This window comes from Apodemus sylvaticus, chromosome 17, assembly GCF_947179515.1.
Source record: "Apodemus sylvaticus chromosome 17, mApoSyl1.1, whole genome shotgun sequence".
Lineage (NCBI taxonomy): Eukaryota > Metazoa > Chordata > Mammalia > Rodentia > Muridae > Apodemus > Apodemus sylvaticus.
In genome coordinates this window covers 45,085,586-45,100,801 of record NC_067488.1, presented here as the reverse complement: position 1 = coordinate 45,100,801, position 15,216 = coordinate 45,085,586, and the positions used below count along the sequence as shown (strand labels likewise).

The window sequence follows — 15,216 nt, the reverse complement described above, 5'->3', positions numbered from 1 at the left end:
CTGCCTCGGGTCCTCCCACTCTGGGGAACAACCGGAGTACTTCAGAAATGTTGTTACTGTAGGGTGCAACGAGTTATTTAGAGACCTGAAGGTGGGTATCAAGGGCGCCCACTTTCGGCAACCCAGAGTTTGCAGAGAGGCTCAGCAGTTCCCAGAACCAAGGTGCCCTTGAGCCAAAGCGCTGGTCCGCCCCTAGCTGGCAAGGGCTACTCAGTCCCTCAATCTGTGGATCGCGGATCGCTCTGGGCGAAGGAGGAGGTGCTCAGGCCCGGCCTGCAATTACGTAATCCGGAGGGCCAGGCACGCCAGGCTTGTGTGTCTGTGTTTGTGTGTATGTGTGTGCGGTAGGAGTTGGGGCTGGGGGTGTGTTTCTACAGGCCCCTCCCCGAGGTGGGGGCAGGGCCTGCGGGAAGCGCAACGGGAGAATACAAGCAAGACTAGAGCCGATTCCGCCGGTAGGGTCTGAGCAGAAATTTACCCCGCTACCGCCTTTCCCACTTTCCCCTCAGGGCTCTGCTGTTCTAGTTTCCTTTCAGCCTCGCCCCACTGTTGTACGGGTTCTGTAGGGTTCCAGTGACTGTAAAAGCCTGGGCAAAGTGGGAAGTGGAGCTATTTCTTACCTGCCCACCCTAATTTGGGCACCTTTTCCTCCTGCACGAAAGGGCTCCGGGGTCCTTTTACCTCTAATCCAGGTATCGGCGTTCCATCGGCAGCGGGACTCTCAGACCTGTGCCACGGGGACACTAGGCTGGCATATGGGCGTGCCTGGCTCTGACCCCACTCCGGCCACCCTATGACTGGATCCCGCAGCTCCTGCCAACCCCAGAGCTACATTATATCTCCTCTCCAGGGCACCTCCTAGACTTGGGATCCATCTCTTTCCCATCCTAGCCTCTTCTCAGAAACTAGTCCCCCCCCCCCAGACATAACCCCACCCCCACTCACTCCCAGTGACAGGCTCGTCTGTGCCTAGTTCTTCCAGGGTTACCAGCTGAAGAGCCGCTGGTGGACTCCAGCTTTAACATCATGGGCAGCCCAGAAGGGCGCTTCCATTTTGCCATCGACCGTGGCGGCACCTTCACAGATGTCTTTGCCCAGTGCCCAGGAGGACATGTCCGTGTCCTGAAGCTGCTCTCAGAAGATCCAGCCAACTATGCAGACGCACCCACAGAGGGCATCCGCCGAATTCTAGAGCAGGTGGGCCAGGGCCAGTGAAGGCAGGGGGGAGGTGTTAGGAGACCCCACCCTGAGGTCTCCCACTGACTATGCGGTCCCCAGGAGGAGGGTGTGCTACTACCTCGAGGCCGTCCGCTAGACACCAGTCGAATCGCCAGCATCCGTATGGGTACTACTGTGGCCACCAATGCACTGTTGGAACGGCAGGGGGAACGGGTGGCACTGCTGGTGACTCGGGGTTTCCGAGACCTGCTGCATATTGGCACTCAAGCCCGCCCAGATCTCTTTGACCTGGTAAGCTCTCCCATGCCAACTGGGCACTAGGCGAAGCTGTGCACTCTTTCCTCTCCCCTAGCCAAGGCCTGGTGGGGATGTCTGTGAAGCAACAGTGGCTAAGCCCACTAGATGGTAGGTCTAGAGGAGACTGAACCCTGCTAGTAGGACCTATGTCCCCACACTTCCAGGCTGGCATGTGATACTCTGCCCTTCCAAGGTGAGAGCTTAGAGGTCCCACAATTGAATTCCTGGAAAAAGCTGCCCTCGTAGGGGGAGGGTGATGGTTCCACCCTACTTAAGGGCTTGGGTACAGAGAGAAGCCTTCAGGGTAGACCTTGCTGGGCCATTTGGACCGTCTCCTAGCTTTTTGGGACACATCCACTTGGCCTGCACTGTGACACCACGCAGGACCCCACAGAACCCTCAGGCCTGGGTCTCCTCTAAGCCTCTGCCTGCCCTCAGGCTGTGCCCATGCCAGAGGTGCTGTATGAGGAGGTGCTGGAGGTGGATGAGCGAGTGGTGCTCTACCGTGGAGAACCAGGGGCCGGCTCTCCTGTGAAAGGTGCGCATGGCACTGACAGCCCCTGTGAGGTTCTTGGGGTGGGCAGATCCTAGCAGCTTTTGACTGGGGGCAATGGGCTCTTCAGGCCGTACAGGGGACCTGCTAGAGATTCAGCAGCCTGTGGATCTGGGAGCCCTGCGTGGGAAGCTGGAGGGGCTCCTGTGTCGGGGCATTCACAGTCTGGCAGTGGTACTCATGCATTCATACACGTGAGTGAGGGCTGTCTCCCGTGGGTGGAGGCTGGGTCCAGAAGCAGGCTCCTGGAAGGGTGTTGGGTGGGAGGCACAGAACCCCCTGGGTTCTCGTTGTAGGTGGGCCCAGCACGAGCAGCAGGTGGGCGCACTGGCCCGGGAGCTGGGCTTCACGCACGTCTCCCTGTCCTCGGAAGTCATGCCCATGGTACGAATTGTCCCTCGGGGGCATACAGCCTGTGCTGACGCTTACCTCACTCCCACCATCCAGCGCTACGTGCAGGGCTTCCGCAGAGGTTTCCAGGGCCAGCTGAAGGTGAGGCCTGTTGACCACCCTGCTCCAGGCCCTGGCCTTGCACCTGCCCAGCACATCACTGCCTGCTTTTCCTGTTCACAGAACGTGCAAGTACTCTTCATGCGCTCTGATGGTGGCCTGGCACCCATGGAGGCCTTCAGTGGTTCCAGGGCTGTGCTCTCCGGCCCTGCTGGCGGTGTGGTTGGCTACTCAGCTACCACCTACCAGCTGGAAGGTGGCCAGCCCGTCATTGGCTTTGACATGGGAGGTATGAAGGCTGAAGTGGGTGTGTGTGGGAAGACCTTCGGCTGGCTAGCTGGAGGAGGGTGCCAGGGGCTCAGGTCTTGGGGGTGACCCTAACATCTTGTCCCCGTTAGGCACATCTACAGATGTGAGCCGCTATGCTGGAGAATTTGAGCATGTCTTTGAGGCTAGCACAGCAGGTGTCACCCTCCAGGCCCCGCAGCTGGACATAAACACAGTGGCGGCTGGCGGGGGTTCCCGCCTCTTCTTCAGGTCAGCTCCTCTCTCTCAGTTACAGCCTCTCAACTTTTTTTATCCCCTGCACCTCTAATTCCAATCTTTTATCCCCCCCCCCCAAGGTCTGGCCTCTTTGTGGTTGGTCCAGAGTCAGCAGGTGCCCACCCAGGTCCTGCCTGCTACCGCAAAGGTAAGGCCTTGCTGGGCCTTGCTCTGTGGAGGTCTAGGTCTGGCCCTGCTGGTCACTTCTGATTTGCATCTCTAGCCTCAGACCCACACTCTGTTCCTTCTTCCCAGGGGGTCCTGTGACTGTGACAGATGCTAATCTGGTCCTGGGTCGCCTGCTGCCTGCCTCCTTCCCCTGCATTTTTGGGCCAGGAGAAGACCAGCCACTGTCTCCCGAGGCTTCCCGAAAGGCTCTAGAGGCTGTGGCCACTGAGGTCAACAGCTTCTTGACCAATGGACCTTGCCCAGCTTCCCAACTCAGTCTGGAGGAGGTGGCCATGGGGTTTGTGCGTGTTGCCAATGAAGCCATGTGCCGGCCTATCCGTGCCCTCACACAGGTGCGCCCCCTCTGCCCACCATCACCTGTCCGCCCTGTACTCTCTTATACTCTCTCAGACCAACAGAAATGTGGAGCACATGCCAGTTAATCTCAAAATGCCTTGGATAGCATAATGACTGGACACTCCTAGTCCTTCCCCTGCCACCCCAGGCCCAGTCAGGGGAGTGGCCAGAGGCCAGAGGCCACTTAACTTGGAAACTCACATAGCTGGTTGGCTTTTCTCCTCTGCTACTGAGTTCCCTTTTTCCTCTTTCCCCTAAGTATCTCTATCCTCTTCCTCTCTCCTAACCTGTGGGAAGCCGGAAGTCCTGCCATTTTCTTTCCTTCCAGCCACTGGCCACTGGCATCTTTATAGATAAACCAAACACCAATTGGGACTAGGACCTTCCGCATCAGTAAACACAGAGTCCCGATCAAAGCATCGGAAGCACCCTCTACAGAAATTGGACAGGGTGGAGGGGCTTACCAAGTATATGAAAGATTATTTATTGATCCTTCCTGGACCACCAGGCACGAGGCCATGACCCCTCTGCCCATGTATTGGCTTGCTTTGGAGGAGCTGGTGGGCAACACGCTTGTGCCATTGCCCGGGCCCTGGGCATGGACACTGTGCATATTCACAGGTAGGTCTGCCTTTGGGTATGCGCCCTTGGCTGAGGGAGTTGGCTTTGAGGATTGTCCCCACACTGTCATGCCACCCATTTCTACAGGCACAGCGGGCTGCTGTCAGCACTGGGACTGGCCTTGGCAGACGTGGTTCACGAGGCACAGGAGCCCTGTTCCCTGTCTTACACACCTGAAACCTTTGCACAGCTGGACCAGAGACTGAGCCGCCTGGAGGAGCAGTGTGTGGAGGCCTTGCAGGCCCAGGGCTTCCCTAGGTAAACTCATGGACCACTGAGCACAGGACTGGCTTTGTCTCCACCTCCCTGTTGGTGGTCTACCCCTGGATGACTTCCCAGATGTTCCTGAGTCTTTAGGACAAGGGTCTTATAGTGCCTGAGGAAGCAGGAAAGGCACCCTCAAATAGTACTGGGTAGGTACCCCAACCTGCTTCCCACAGGTCTCAGATCAGTACCGAGAGCTTCCTGCACCTTCGCTACCAAGGCACTGACTGTGCCCTGATGGTGTCTGCCCATCAGCATCCAGCCACAGCCTGCTCCCCCCGTGCTGGTGACTTTGGAGCAGCGTTTGTTGAGAGGTAAATGTGCCCTCCTGGGAGTCCAGCATGTGGCCTGCTGCTCTGGTCGCTTTGCCCTCATTGCTCTCTTGGATGGTGGATGCAGGTACATGAGAGAGTTTGGCTTCATCATTCCTGAGCGGTCGGTGGTGGTAGATGACGTGCGAGTGAGGGGAACTGGCCGTAGCGGGCTTCAGCTGGAGGACACCCCCAAAATCCAGAGTGGACCTCCCCATGTGGAAAAGGTTGGAGGCCTTGCTGTGTGGGTCCACCTACATCCTCAGGACCTCAGGGAACAAGGGCTGATGGGGAGGTCCAGCCATGTTGAGAGGCCTCAGGAAAAAGAATCAGGGAACACAGCTCATTCCACACCTTCTGCAGGTGACCCAGTGCTACTTCGAAGGGGGTTATCAAGAGACTCCCGTGTACCTTTTAGGAGAACTAGGCTATGGGCACCAGCTCCAAGGGCCCTGCCTTATCATCGACAACAACAGGTAAGTCTGGATTGGTAGAGCCTTGGAGAGGTTATTGCAGTGCCCACCATAGCAGATTCCCCTGGCTCAGAGCTGCAGAGGTTTCATTATTGGGGTATCTCCTGGCATGGAGTATTGATATCTCTGGCTGTGGGGAGGTTGTGGCCAGCCTTCTTGTAGCTCCTCTGTGTCTCCTGCCCCCAGCACCATCCTTGTAGAACCAGGTTGCCAAGCAGAGGTGACTGAGACAGGGGATATCCGCATTTCTGTGGGAGCTGAGGCTCCTAGTATGGTGGACACCAAGCTTGACCCCATCCAGCTGTCTATTTTCTCACACCGCTTCATGAGCATTGCTGGTGAGTAGACACTGCCGTCCTCCTCAGAGGGCTGGCGTGATGATGGAAGACATAGTGGGGAATGGGTGTCTGCGAGGCAAAGATACAGACAAGTAGGGTAGCTGACAGCATTGGCTCTGGTTGTGTGTGGTAACCTGGCAGATGTGTGCCAAGAGGAAGGGCAGAAAGAATCCTCACTGGTGGTGGGATGGGCAGTGTGGCCTTGGCTCTGAAATTGTACTCTAGGCTGCAAGAGCAGGCTTTGGACAGGGCATGTCATCTCCTCTTATCAAGAGCCATTCGATCTTCAGCTATTTAGGGATAGAACACAGGTATCCACTGTGAGCTCATCTCTTCAAAGCTAGGCCGTTGGCTCGCAGGAGCCTAGGGGTTTATGCTTGGGGGACCAGGTTCTTGATGGATCAGTCAGGGAGGAAAGTGGAAGTGTGACCCCAGGCAGGCTGGAAAGGGAGTGCTCTTTTCATAAGCCACCACACACTGGGCTGCAGCCTTACTGCTTAACGGAATGTTGCCACCCTGGTCTTCCCCAGGGCACAGGAAAAGCTGCTGGGTCTTGGGTTTGGGCCCAGGGGTCCTTGACCCTGTGGGTCCTGTGCCTCTTTCTTGGAGCTATACATGTGGATGATGGGGCCACCTGGCCACTCTGTGCCCCCAGAGCAGATGGGCCGCATCCTACAGCGCACGGCCATCTCCACCAACATCAAGGAGCGCCTCGACTTCTCCTGTGCCCTCTTTGGGCCAGATGGTGGCCTCGTCTCCAATGCTCCCCACATTCCTGTGCACCTGGGTGCCATGCAGGAGACTGTACAGTTCCAGGTGTGGTGACAGTGACATCTTCCCTTCTGCCCCCTCCCTTGCCCCATGACCTCACCTCCCTTTTCCATCTGTATGTGTCTCCTGGTTTCAGATTCAGCACTTAGGATCCGACCTCCATCCTGGTGACGTGCTGCTTAGCAACCATCCCAGTGCAGGGGGCAGCCATCTTCCCGACCTGACTGTCATCACACCAGTGAGGAATCGTTAGGGGGACATCTTGACTAGTGTTACAGGGGCAGAGGTTTCTAGTGCCGCTAACAACTGCTGTTTACCCCTTAGGTGTTTTGGCCAGGCCAGTCGAGGCCTGTGTTCTATGTGGCTAGCCGAGGGCACCACGCAGACATTGGAGGTATCACGCCAGGCTCTATGCCTCCTCACTCTACAACACTACAACAGGAGGGTGCCGTATTTCTATCCTTCAAACTGGTCCAGGGAGGAGTCTTCCAGGAAGAGGGTGAGTGAGTTGGCAAAGTGTCACCGTGAGGATGTGTGACTGCTACCAGAGATAAAGCTAGGCAGGGTCCTGAAATACAGCTGATATGTCCTGCCAATAACAGCCTAGGCCTACCTTGAGGCTTGATGGAGACAGTGGTGACCTCACAGGGCAGTTGTTAATCATCTCATATATGCAGAAGGGCTGAGATGACTTCTGTCTGGACCAAAGATGACCTCCTAGAAGGTGATTTTGGGGTGGGGAGTTGGCCAAGACACCTAAGTGGGCAGAGGGTAGGAGAGATAGTTTCAAGGTTGGCAAACTGCTGCAAACTACACTGGGTATTGAGGTTACAGAATCCCAGGGATCTGTCTGGGTATGCATCTCAAGTCACTGGACAGTGGAGCAGCTGGAGTTAGGATGATCTATCTGCTTGTATACCTAGCTGCAGAGTAACGCCAAGGCTGGGTAGAGTGGCCAGATGGGACAGCTGCAGTCTCCCTTAGAGATGGTGGATATCCAGAAGGTAGAGGGTGGAAGGAAGTGTTTAGGAACTAAAGATTATACAAGCTGGAGATTGTGGGGTCAGGCTTGGAGAGCTACGGGATGGAGCTTTTGCACTGAGCAGCTATAGGCAAAGTGAAAGACTGGGAGAGACAGCCTTGCTCTGAGGTCACAGGGATCTGAGAACTCAAAAAGGCATCCTGGAGTTGAGGTGAAAGGGGCATAGTAGAGAGTGTGGGTAACCCACAGGCACATAGAATAACCTTGATCATGGGGAGCTGCAGTGGATCATGGGGACACAAGTGTAAACACATGGCTAAGAGTCCAAGTGGCCAGTAGACCTCAGAGAAGGCCTGACCGATACTGAAAAGTGAGAGCTTCCTCCCCACCCCCCCAGGTGTGGTATGTTCTCGGGGCTAGATGACACGGCTTACAGGGGAACCGTGTCTAGATAAAAGAAACTGTAGGCAGACAACAGGGCTGCCTCGATAGTGCTTGATTGGGTTTATGTGTTTGTGTTTGCCTGAGTGCACCACGTGTATGCAGGTGTCCCTGGAGATCAGAAGAGAGCATAGCATCCTCAGGGACTGGAGTTATAGGCAGTTAAGAGCCTCCTCGTGTGGGTGTTGGAAACCAGCCCCGGGTCCTCTTCAAGGGTTTAATGCTGTGAGGTGCCGAGCCCTGCATATCTCAGCCCTGTGCTGCCTTATATTTTTGAAGTACTTAAGAGGCCAGTGGGAGTGGGCAGGACATAGAGCAGACAGGATATGGTGTGTGTGGGTGGACAGACTTCCTGTGAGATGTAGAGGAAAGTGTAAGAGCATCTTCTGTTCGCCTGATGTAATTATCATCTCCAAGGCATACTGCCCTCGTCTGCTAATCTAGGCCTAGTCCTCAAAGCATTTAGACTCTGTACATTCGTGTCTAGGCCTAGCATGTTTTCAGCCTTTGAGACTTACTGCTAAATAAGCTTACCCTTTCTAGTTCTGATCTCTGACTGGCTGTTGTTCAACTTAGTTATTCTGGCTCCAACTCCTCTCCAAGCAGACTGATTCAATCTGACTTCTCTCTTGGCTTCTGACTGAATTGCTCTGCCTGGCCTCATACTAACTTTGGCCGTATGTCTAATCTTCTGGCTCCTTCTCATTCTCTAGTTTGTTCGGTTTTCACCTGTGTCTAATATGTTCTCTCGGCAGCCTGTCTCTGTAACTGTCCCGGTAAAAGTGCCTTCTCTTCCTTCTCCCTCTTCGTTGCTTTCTTTAGCTTCCTTTTCTCTCTTTGCTTGCGAGTTGGGCATATCCTGTCAGCTCTTTCTCTTGTCACTTTGCCTGCTGCTCAAATTAGACATCACTTTCAAACTTGACTGCTTCCTTCTACAAACTAACTTTACTTTCATTGTTTGGGATTACAGGCCTGTGCCATAAGTGCTGGAATTAAAGGTGTGTGCTAGGGCTGAGACGCCCCCCCACCCAAAAAAAACAGTTCTCAAATACTCTGCAAGAGGGGAGCCTAGAAAAGGCAGGTGGATGAGCTAAGGATGACCCCACCCTCTCCCAAGCCACCTCCGGCTCCAGGGAAGTCTTTGGCACAACTGCTTGCCACCAAAGGTGCTCTAGATGCTGGGCTGTAGAAGAGGGCTCAGCAGAAGGATGGAGGCTACAGTCTTCAGAGTCCGGGAGAGTTTTCAAAGTGTGTGTGTGTGTGTGTGTATGTGTGTGATGTCAGCAAAAAGTCAAGAGGGAGCTCCCAGTGCCCAGTGTCCCTGCTGTGGTTGTGTATCAGGCAGGCACAGGCACCTGTTCCTGAGGGCGTGGGAGATGGCTCAGTTTGTGACCCTATCCATCCAGCGGTGACAGAGGCCCTACGGGCACCAGGCAAGATCTCTGGCTGCAGTGGAACCAGGAACCTGCATGACAACCTGTCGGATCTCCGTGCCCAGGTGGCAGCTAACCAGAAAGGCATCCAGCTGGTGGGAGAGCTGATCGGACAGTACGGCTTAGATGTGGTGCAGGCCTACATGGGCCATATTCAGGTGGGCCTGGGAACGGTGGCTGCCCCGAAGTAGGTGGGCTGCCCTGCTGCAGATGGCATGGCTGGGCTGAACCTTCTCTCTGCTAGGCGAATGCTGAACTAGCAGTCCGAGACATGCTGCGGGCTTTTGGGACTTCCCGACAGGCCAGGGGCCTGCCCCTGGAGGTGTCTGCGGAGGATCACTTGGATGACGGCTCTCCCATCTGCCTGCATGTTCAGATCAACCTGAATCAGGTTTGTTTGTAAGGGAAGTGGGGCGGGCCCTGACACTGGCCTCTGGGGTGAGGCCCATTCCATTGCTGATAGCCACACCTTTTTTCTCCTGAGGGTAGGGCAGCGCTGTATTTGACTTCAGTGGTTCCGGGTCTGAGGTCTTTGGCAATCTCAATGCCCCTCGAGCCATAACCCTGTCTGCTCTCATCTATTGCTTGCGCTGTCTAGTGGGCCGTGACATCCCACTTAACCAGGTTTGTAGAGGTGTGCGGTGAGGAGGGCAGGTAGCCCTGAAGACTGAGGTCACTCTGAGGCTTGCCGGAAAACAAAGGCAGCCCATTATGAATGGAGCCTAGGGTGGTGGAATTTTTATCTGAACGTGGGTAGTACCCAGCTTTAATATACCTCCTCGGTCATTCACCAGGGTTGCCTGGCTCCTGTGCGTGTCATAATTCCCAAAGGCTCCATATTGGATCCATCCCCAGAGGCAGCAGTGGTCGGAGGCAACGTGCTCACATCTCAGCGAGTAGTGGATGTCATCCTGGGGGCTTTTGGGGCCTGTGCAGCCTCCCAGGTGTGTTGGAGGAAAGTGGACACAAGTCTGGAGGCTGCTGGGAAGTGGGGCGGTGGGGGTAGAGGCGCCCACTAACCAAATGCTGTCATCTGCTTCTGTCAGGGCTGCATGAACAATGTGACCCTGGGCAATGCCCGCACGGGCTACTATGAGACAGTGGCTGGTGGCGCGGGAGCGGGCCCTGGTTGGCATGGGCGCAGTGGTGTACACAGTCACATGACCAACACACGCATTACAGACCCGGAGATTTTGGAGAGCCGGTGAGCAGAGCACTCTCAGTGCTAGGCAGCTGATCTGGGAGATGAGCCCGTGCTCATAAAGGCTGTGCCCTTCACCTGCACAGGTATCCGGTTATCCTGCGCCGCTTTGAGCTGAGGCCAGGCTCTGGGGGCCGAGGCCGCTTCCGGGGAGGTGATGGCGTAGTCCGAGAGCTAGTCTTTCGGGAAGAGGCGCTGCTGTCTGTGCTCACCGAGCGCCGTGCCTTCCAGCCTTACGGCCTCCACGGTGGGTGGCTTCCCCAGCTCTTCCCGGCCTCTCTTGCTCTGCTGCCGCCACCTCAGGACCCTACCTCTCTTGACCCCCAGGCTCCTTGTTTTCTCCTCCTCTAGGGGGAGAGCCTGGTGCACGTGGCTTAAACCTCCTGATCAGAAAAGATGGGCGCACAGTGAATTTGGGCGGCAAGACATCAGTGACCGTGTACCCCGGGGTAAGAGAAGAAGGGAGCCCGTGTGATACAAAAAATTTTAATTTGGCTCCCAAACGGAAATAGGGTGGTTGAGTGTGCCTTAACTGGGACAAAGCCACACCTGTGTTGAACTTGCTCTTCTTCGCAGGACGCGTTCTGCCTCCACACGCCTGGGGGTGGGGGCTACGGGGACCCGGAGGACCCAGCGCCACCACCAGGCTCGCCCCCGCTATTTCCGGCCTTCCCAGAGCGCGGCAGTGTATACGAGTACCGCCGCGCCCAGGAAGCTGTATGAGTGCCCCCACAATAAAGATCCTTTGAGTCGCACGGTTACTGGGCTCCGCTCCCCATGGTGGTCTTTCTCGAGAGTCATTCCCTCGCCTGTGCGCCAGCGTCAGGAGCATACAACCTGAAGCTTCAGGCCCATAGCCAAATGGTCCGTGAGTCCGGCAAACGCGGTACTGAACGTCACCTGCTCCGCCTCCTGCGGGGCGGGGCGGATGTCAGGTTGAGAGTGGTTTTCAGTTAGAGCAAGCCCAGCAGCCCCCAGCTGAGGCACTTACTGGGCTCAGGCGACTCCCGGGTACCCCGCGGTAGGTGATATAGTCCAGACGCCGGCCCTTCCAGGATTGAGCTGGGTAACTTCCATGAAGGGGACCTGCCAGGTAGAGGCGGCGTCCTTTTTCCTGCTCCAGGGCCCTAGGAGAGGGACAGTATCACTGAGGCTAGAAAGTTCCTCCCAGCTGGCCAGCCTGGATCAAGGATTCCACTTACCTCCGAAGCATCTCCGGGGAGCAGGCAATGGACTGGCGAAGCATGGAGGAGTTCAAGATTGTCCCTGTGGAGTTGAGGGAGAGCAACATCAGTGGCAGGCAGCCTTGCCGACAGACATCCCTCAGATCTGCTCTCCCGCCTCCCCAGAGGCCGTACCCAAGGCCCAGGGCTGCTCCTTGCAAGCGCCTAGCCGGCAGGGGTCCTGGAAACAGTTGAAGATTTTATGTCCCTGCTCCTTTGCATGATCTGCGGAGGAAAAGCGTTTCTTAGTGGGCAGAGCTGGGTCCCTTGGCTCCGCCTGCCCCAGTTTCTTACCTTGTGAGCAGTTGTCAAAGTTTAGATCTCCCAGGAGGACGCTGAACGCTATAGCCTCACCGCTCTGGCGGCTCTCTGCCTCAAACTCCTCCACCCATTCCAGAAGCAGCGTCAGCTGTTTGCAACGGATATGGCCATCCTCTAAGAGGAGAGACAAGGTTAGCCCAGAGTAGGGATCTACCCTATACCTGGGTCCTGATCTGTAAACCACCCAGGCATTTCTTGGGATGTCTGGGGCAGAGAACATTGGGATGTAGGGACAAACATATTGATGAGGTTAGGGGACCTATTGCCTTCAAAGGAGACAAGAGGGGCTACCCACATTCCAAACCCTCCTCCAGGGCTCACCAGCTGGTGCATGCAAATGTGTGCAATGAAGGAATCCCACGATGCGGCGCCCGTCCAGGATGCCTAGCTGCGCCTGCAACACCACCCACAGTTCCAGGTCTCTTTTGCTCTCCTGGTTAAACCTACTGCTTACTCTCTCCCCGCTAGGGCTCACTGCAGGTTAGTACCTGGACGGATAGTAGACCTTTGGAGGCCAGGGCGTCCTCACGACGACCGTTAGGAAAGCAACGGAAGGTGGCACGCAGCAACGGGTAGCGCGAGGCCAGTAGAAGCCCACTGCCCAGTACTTTGATGTACGGCCCGGCCACTAAGCCAAATGTACCCACATCATATAGCACCGGGCCCAGATTTGGAACCAAGATGCGCACAAGACGGCGCGCTGCGCGGAGGTCGAACACTTCCTGCAGACAGACGAAGTCTAAACCCATAGGTAAAGTGGCCTTCAGCACACCACCAGGCACCCTAGGCAGCGGCTGGTTGCATTCGGTAACCCTATACTGTGACGATCGAAGGTTATTTAGCAGTGCGGCCCCAACAGCCTCCGCGCGCTGCTGGCTGTGCGAAAGGTTGTTAAAGTGAGCCAGCCCGTCGGGTAACAGGCACAGATTAGCAGTGAGAAAGACAAAGCAGCGCCGGCGCTCAGCCGGCGGGTGCCAGGGCTGTGGCCACACCCAGCATGAGGGAGGGGGCTGATAGCAGAAGGGGCGGCGCCAGATCTGGAGGGGCAGCCAGAGTACAAGGCCGACCAAGGCCATGGGTAGGCTGACCACCACCAGCGGTAACAACACCCCACTTCCTGCCAGGACTTTGAGCCACCGCAAACCGCTGGATCGCACGTTTGGTGCCCAGCAGCCCAGCCACTGGTCCAGAGACCAGTAAGCCGGGAAGAGCAGCATGCGGGATAAACTGTAGAGGGCTTGCAGCACCGGGTTCGGGAAAGGTGAAGGCCTCAGGGCGTCGGGTGTCAGGGGCCAGTCAAGTGGAGGCTCTTGGGGCACAGGGCTCCTTCGCCGCGAAATGTCAGGCAGACTCATTGGTTTCCAGCGTGAGAGTTGAATCCTTAAGAGACCTTAAGAGCTGCCTACCGGACGTCAGGACCAGGTGGCACAACCTGTGCGCGCAGCTAGTAATGCCCGGTGCCCCGCGAGCCTGAGTTGCTGGTCACTGGCTCCACCCACTCAGAACTTCAGTGACGGTTGGGAACGAATTTAAAAAAAAAAAAAAAAAAAAACCTTTACAGCCCCGCCCCATCTCCTGCAAGGTCTACTTAGTGCTTCAGAGAAAAACTTAGGGCCCTGCCTACTCTCCCCTCCCCCACACCTCCAATACACCTTACAGTCTGGCTACCCAGCCAGGTAGGTTCACCACATCCTCTCAATCCGGCGCCGGCGCCGGGCTCCTGAGTGCAGGGACTCAGCACCGATGGCCTGCAAAGGTTGTGACTGAGAACCTCAAGCCCGGGAGGGACTGTTAGTTCTACACTTGAGGCAGCTCGCCCAGACAGGTAAAGGAAACCCTCCATTCTCTGAACCCTGTAACAGACTTGTTTTGTTTTGTTTTGTTTTTAATTCTGTGTTTTATTTTTGTTTTGTTTCTTTTTTTCTCTTTCTTTCCTTTCTTTCTTTCTTTCTTTCTTTGTTTCTTTGTTTCTTTCTTTTTTTGTGCGGGAGTGGGGTGGGGTGGAGGCAGGGTTTCTCTGTGACCCTGGCTGTCCTGGAACTTGCTCTGTAGACCAGGCTGGCCTCGAACTCCCAGAGATCTGCCTGCCTCTGCCTCCAGATGGCTGGGATTAACAACGCCCAGCTCGACTTTAGGCTCTTGACACTGTCCCTTGGCTTTCATAGACTTTTCTTGGCTACCTTTGGAAGTCTGAGTCCTTAACTCCAGCTGTGAGCCAGCAAACACCTCGGCATCGGCCATCAGTGTCCCTTAAGTCACCCATCAGGTTTGTCTTGGCCACTGGTCCTCACTCAGGTAGCCAGGATAGCTGTGGAGACACTTTGGATGAGGCAACTGTTGATAAGCTGTGTCACTTAGGCAGAAGGCATTAAACTCTTTGGGACAGGGGCGTGGGGTAGGGGGTAGGGGCGTGGGAGATTGAGGTGTGGTATCCCAGCTGGAGGACTCCAGCACACCCTCTCTCTTTCTAACTGGAAGTACCCCATGCCCCTTCTAACCGGAAGTTGTATTGGTACTGCTAGATTCCTGTTTGAATTTGGCCCCCAAGGCTCTGCTGTTCCTTGACTGGCACGCACTAGTTTTCTAAGTCCATGGTTCTTTTATTCCTTTCAGCCTTGTCGCTGCCCTAGGGCCTGTACCTTTAGGCAAGCCACAAACTACCCCAGGCTTTTCCACACTGCCCTTATGAACCAACCCCGTTTTGGTCTCCACTCTTCTAGTAACACCACGACGTTTCCATTCTCAGTCTATGCACTGATTCCAACACTCCCTCCAACTGTCCTGGCTGGGTTTGTGTGTCAACTTGACACAGGCTGGAGTTATCACAGAGAAAGGAGTTTCAGTTGGGGAAGTGCCTCCATGAGATCCAACTGTGGGGCATTTTCTCAATTAGTGATCAAGGGGGAAGGGACCCCTTGTGGGTGGTGCCATCCCTGGGCTGATCATCCTGGGTTCTATAAGAGAGCAGGCTGAGCCAGCCAGGGGAAGCAAGCCAGTAAGAACCATCCCTCCATGGCCTCTGCATCAGCTCCTGCTTCCTGACCTGCTTGAGTTCCAGTCCTGACTTCCTTTGGCGATGAACAGCAATGTGGATGGAAGTGTAAGCTGAATAAACCCTTTCCTCCCCAACTTGCTTCTTGGTCATGATGCTTGTGCAGGAATAGAAACACTAAAACACCAATCCACATTCTTTTTTTTTTTCATTTATTTATTCATTTTACATCCCCAATGATGTCCCATGCTCCTGGTCCCCTCCCCCATCCCTATCCCCTCCACCCATGTTTTCTATT

General features: G+C 55.5%; 2 protein-coding genes across 4 annotated transcripts; one reads left to right on the top strand and one right to left on the bottom strand.

Annotated features, from left to right (window-relative positions):
- Positions 1–296: 296 nt before the first annotated feature.
- Positions 297–11,143, top strand: Oplah (5-oxoprolinase, ATP-hydrolysing). Of its 3 annotated transcripts, XM_052160910.1 has the most exons (27): positions 315–455; positions 974–1,197; positions 1,279–1,470; positions 1,915–2,014; positions 2,100–2,223; positions 2,326–2,521; positions 2,603–2,768; positions 2,878–3,016; positions 3,103–3,170; positions 3,278–3,543; positions 4,056–4,168; positions 4,256–4,426; positions 4,609–4,746; positions 4,832–4,970; positions 5,107–5,219; positions 5,403–5,554; positions 6,210–6,370; positions 6,462–6,563; positions 6,650–6,824; positions 9,155–9,339; positions 9,426–9,572; positions 9,671–9,805; positions 9,976–10,125; positions 10,228–10,385; positions 10,469–10,629; positions 10,734–10,831; positions 10,959–11,143. In XM_052160910.1, exons 2-27 carry the CDS (start codon positions 1,027–1,029, stop codon positions 11,103–11,105), a joined length of 3,867 nt encoding a protein of 1,288 aa, XP_052016870.1. In that variant the 5' UTR covers positions 315–455; positions 974–1,026; the 3' UTR covers positions 11,106–11,143. The 3 variants fall into 3 exon arrangements, 2 of the variants coding, with proteins under 2 accessions (XP_052016871.1, XP_052016870.1); XM_052160911.1 differs by lacking the exon at positions 9,671–9,805 and having other exon boundaries at positions 311–455; XR_007973921.1 differs by lacking the exons at positions 10,469–10,629; positions 10,959–11,143 and having other exon boundaries at positions 297–455; positions 10,228–10,468; positions 10,734–10,830.
- Positions 11,144–11,182: 39 nt separating this feature from the next.
- Positions 11,183–13,414, bottom strand: LOC127667703 (sphingomyelin phosphodiesterase 5). The gene is made up of 7 exons (XM_052160912.1): positions 12,415–13,414; positions 12,248–12,320; positions 11,900–12,040; positions 11,741–11,830; positions 11,585–11,648; positions 11,374–11,509; positions 11,183–11,294 (listed from the first exon to the last, which is right to left on the bottom strand). Exons 1-7 carry the CDS (start codon positions 13,279–13,281, stop codon positions 11,205–11,207), a joined length of 1,461 nt encoding a protein of 486 aa, XP_052016872.1. The 5' UTR covers positions 13,282–13,414; the 3' UTR covers positions 11,183–11,204.
- Between the last annotated feature and the right edge of the window lie 1,802 nt (positions 13,415–15,216).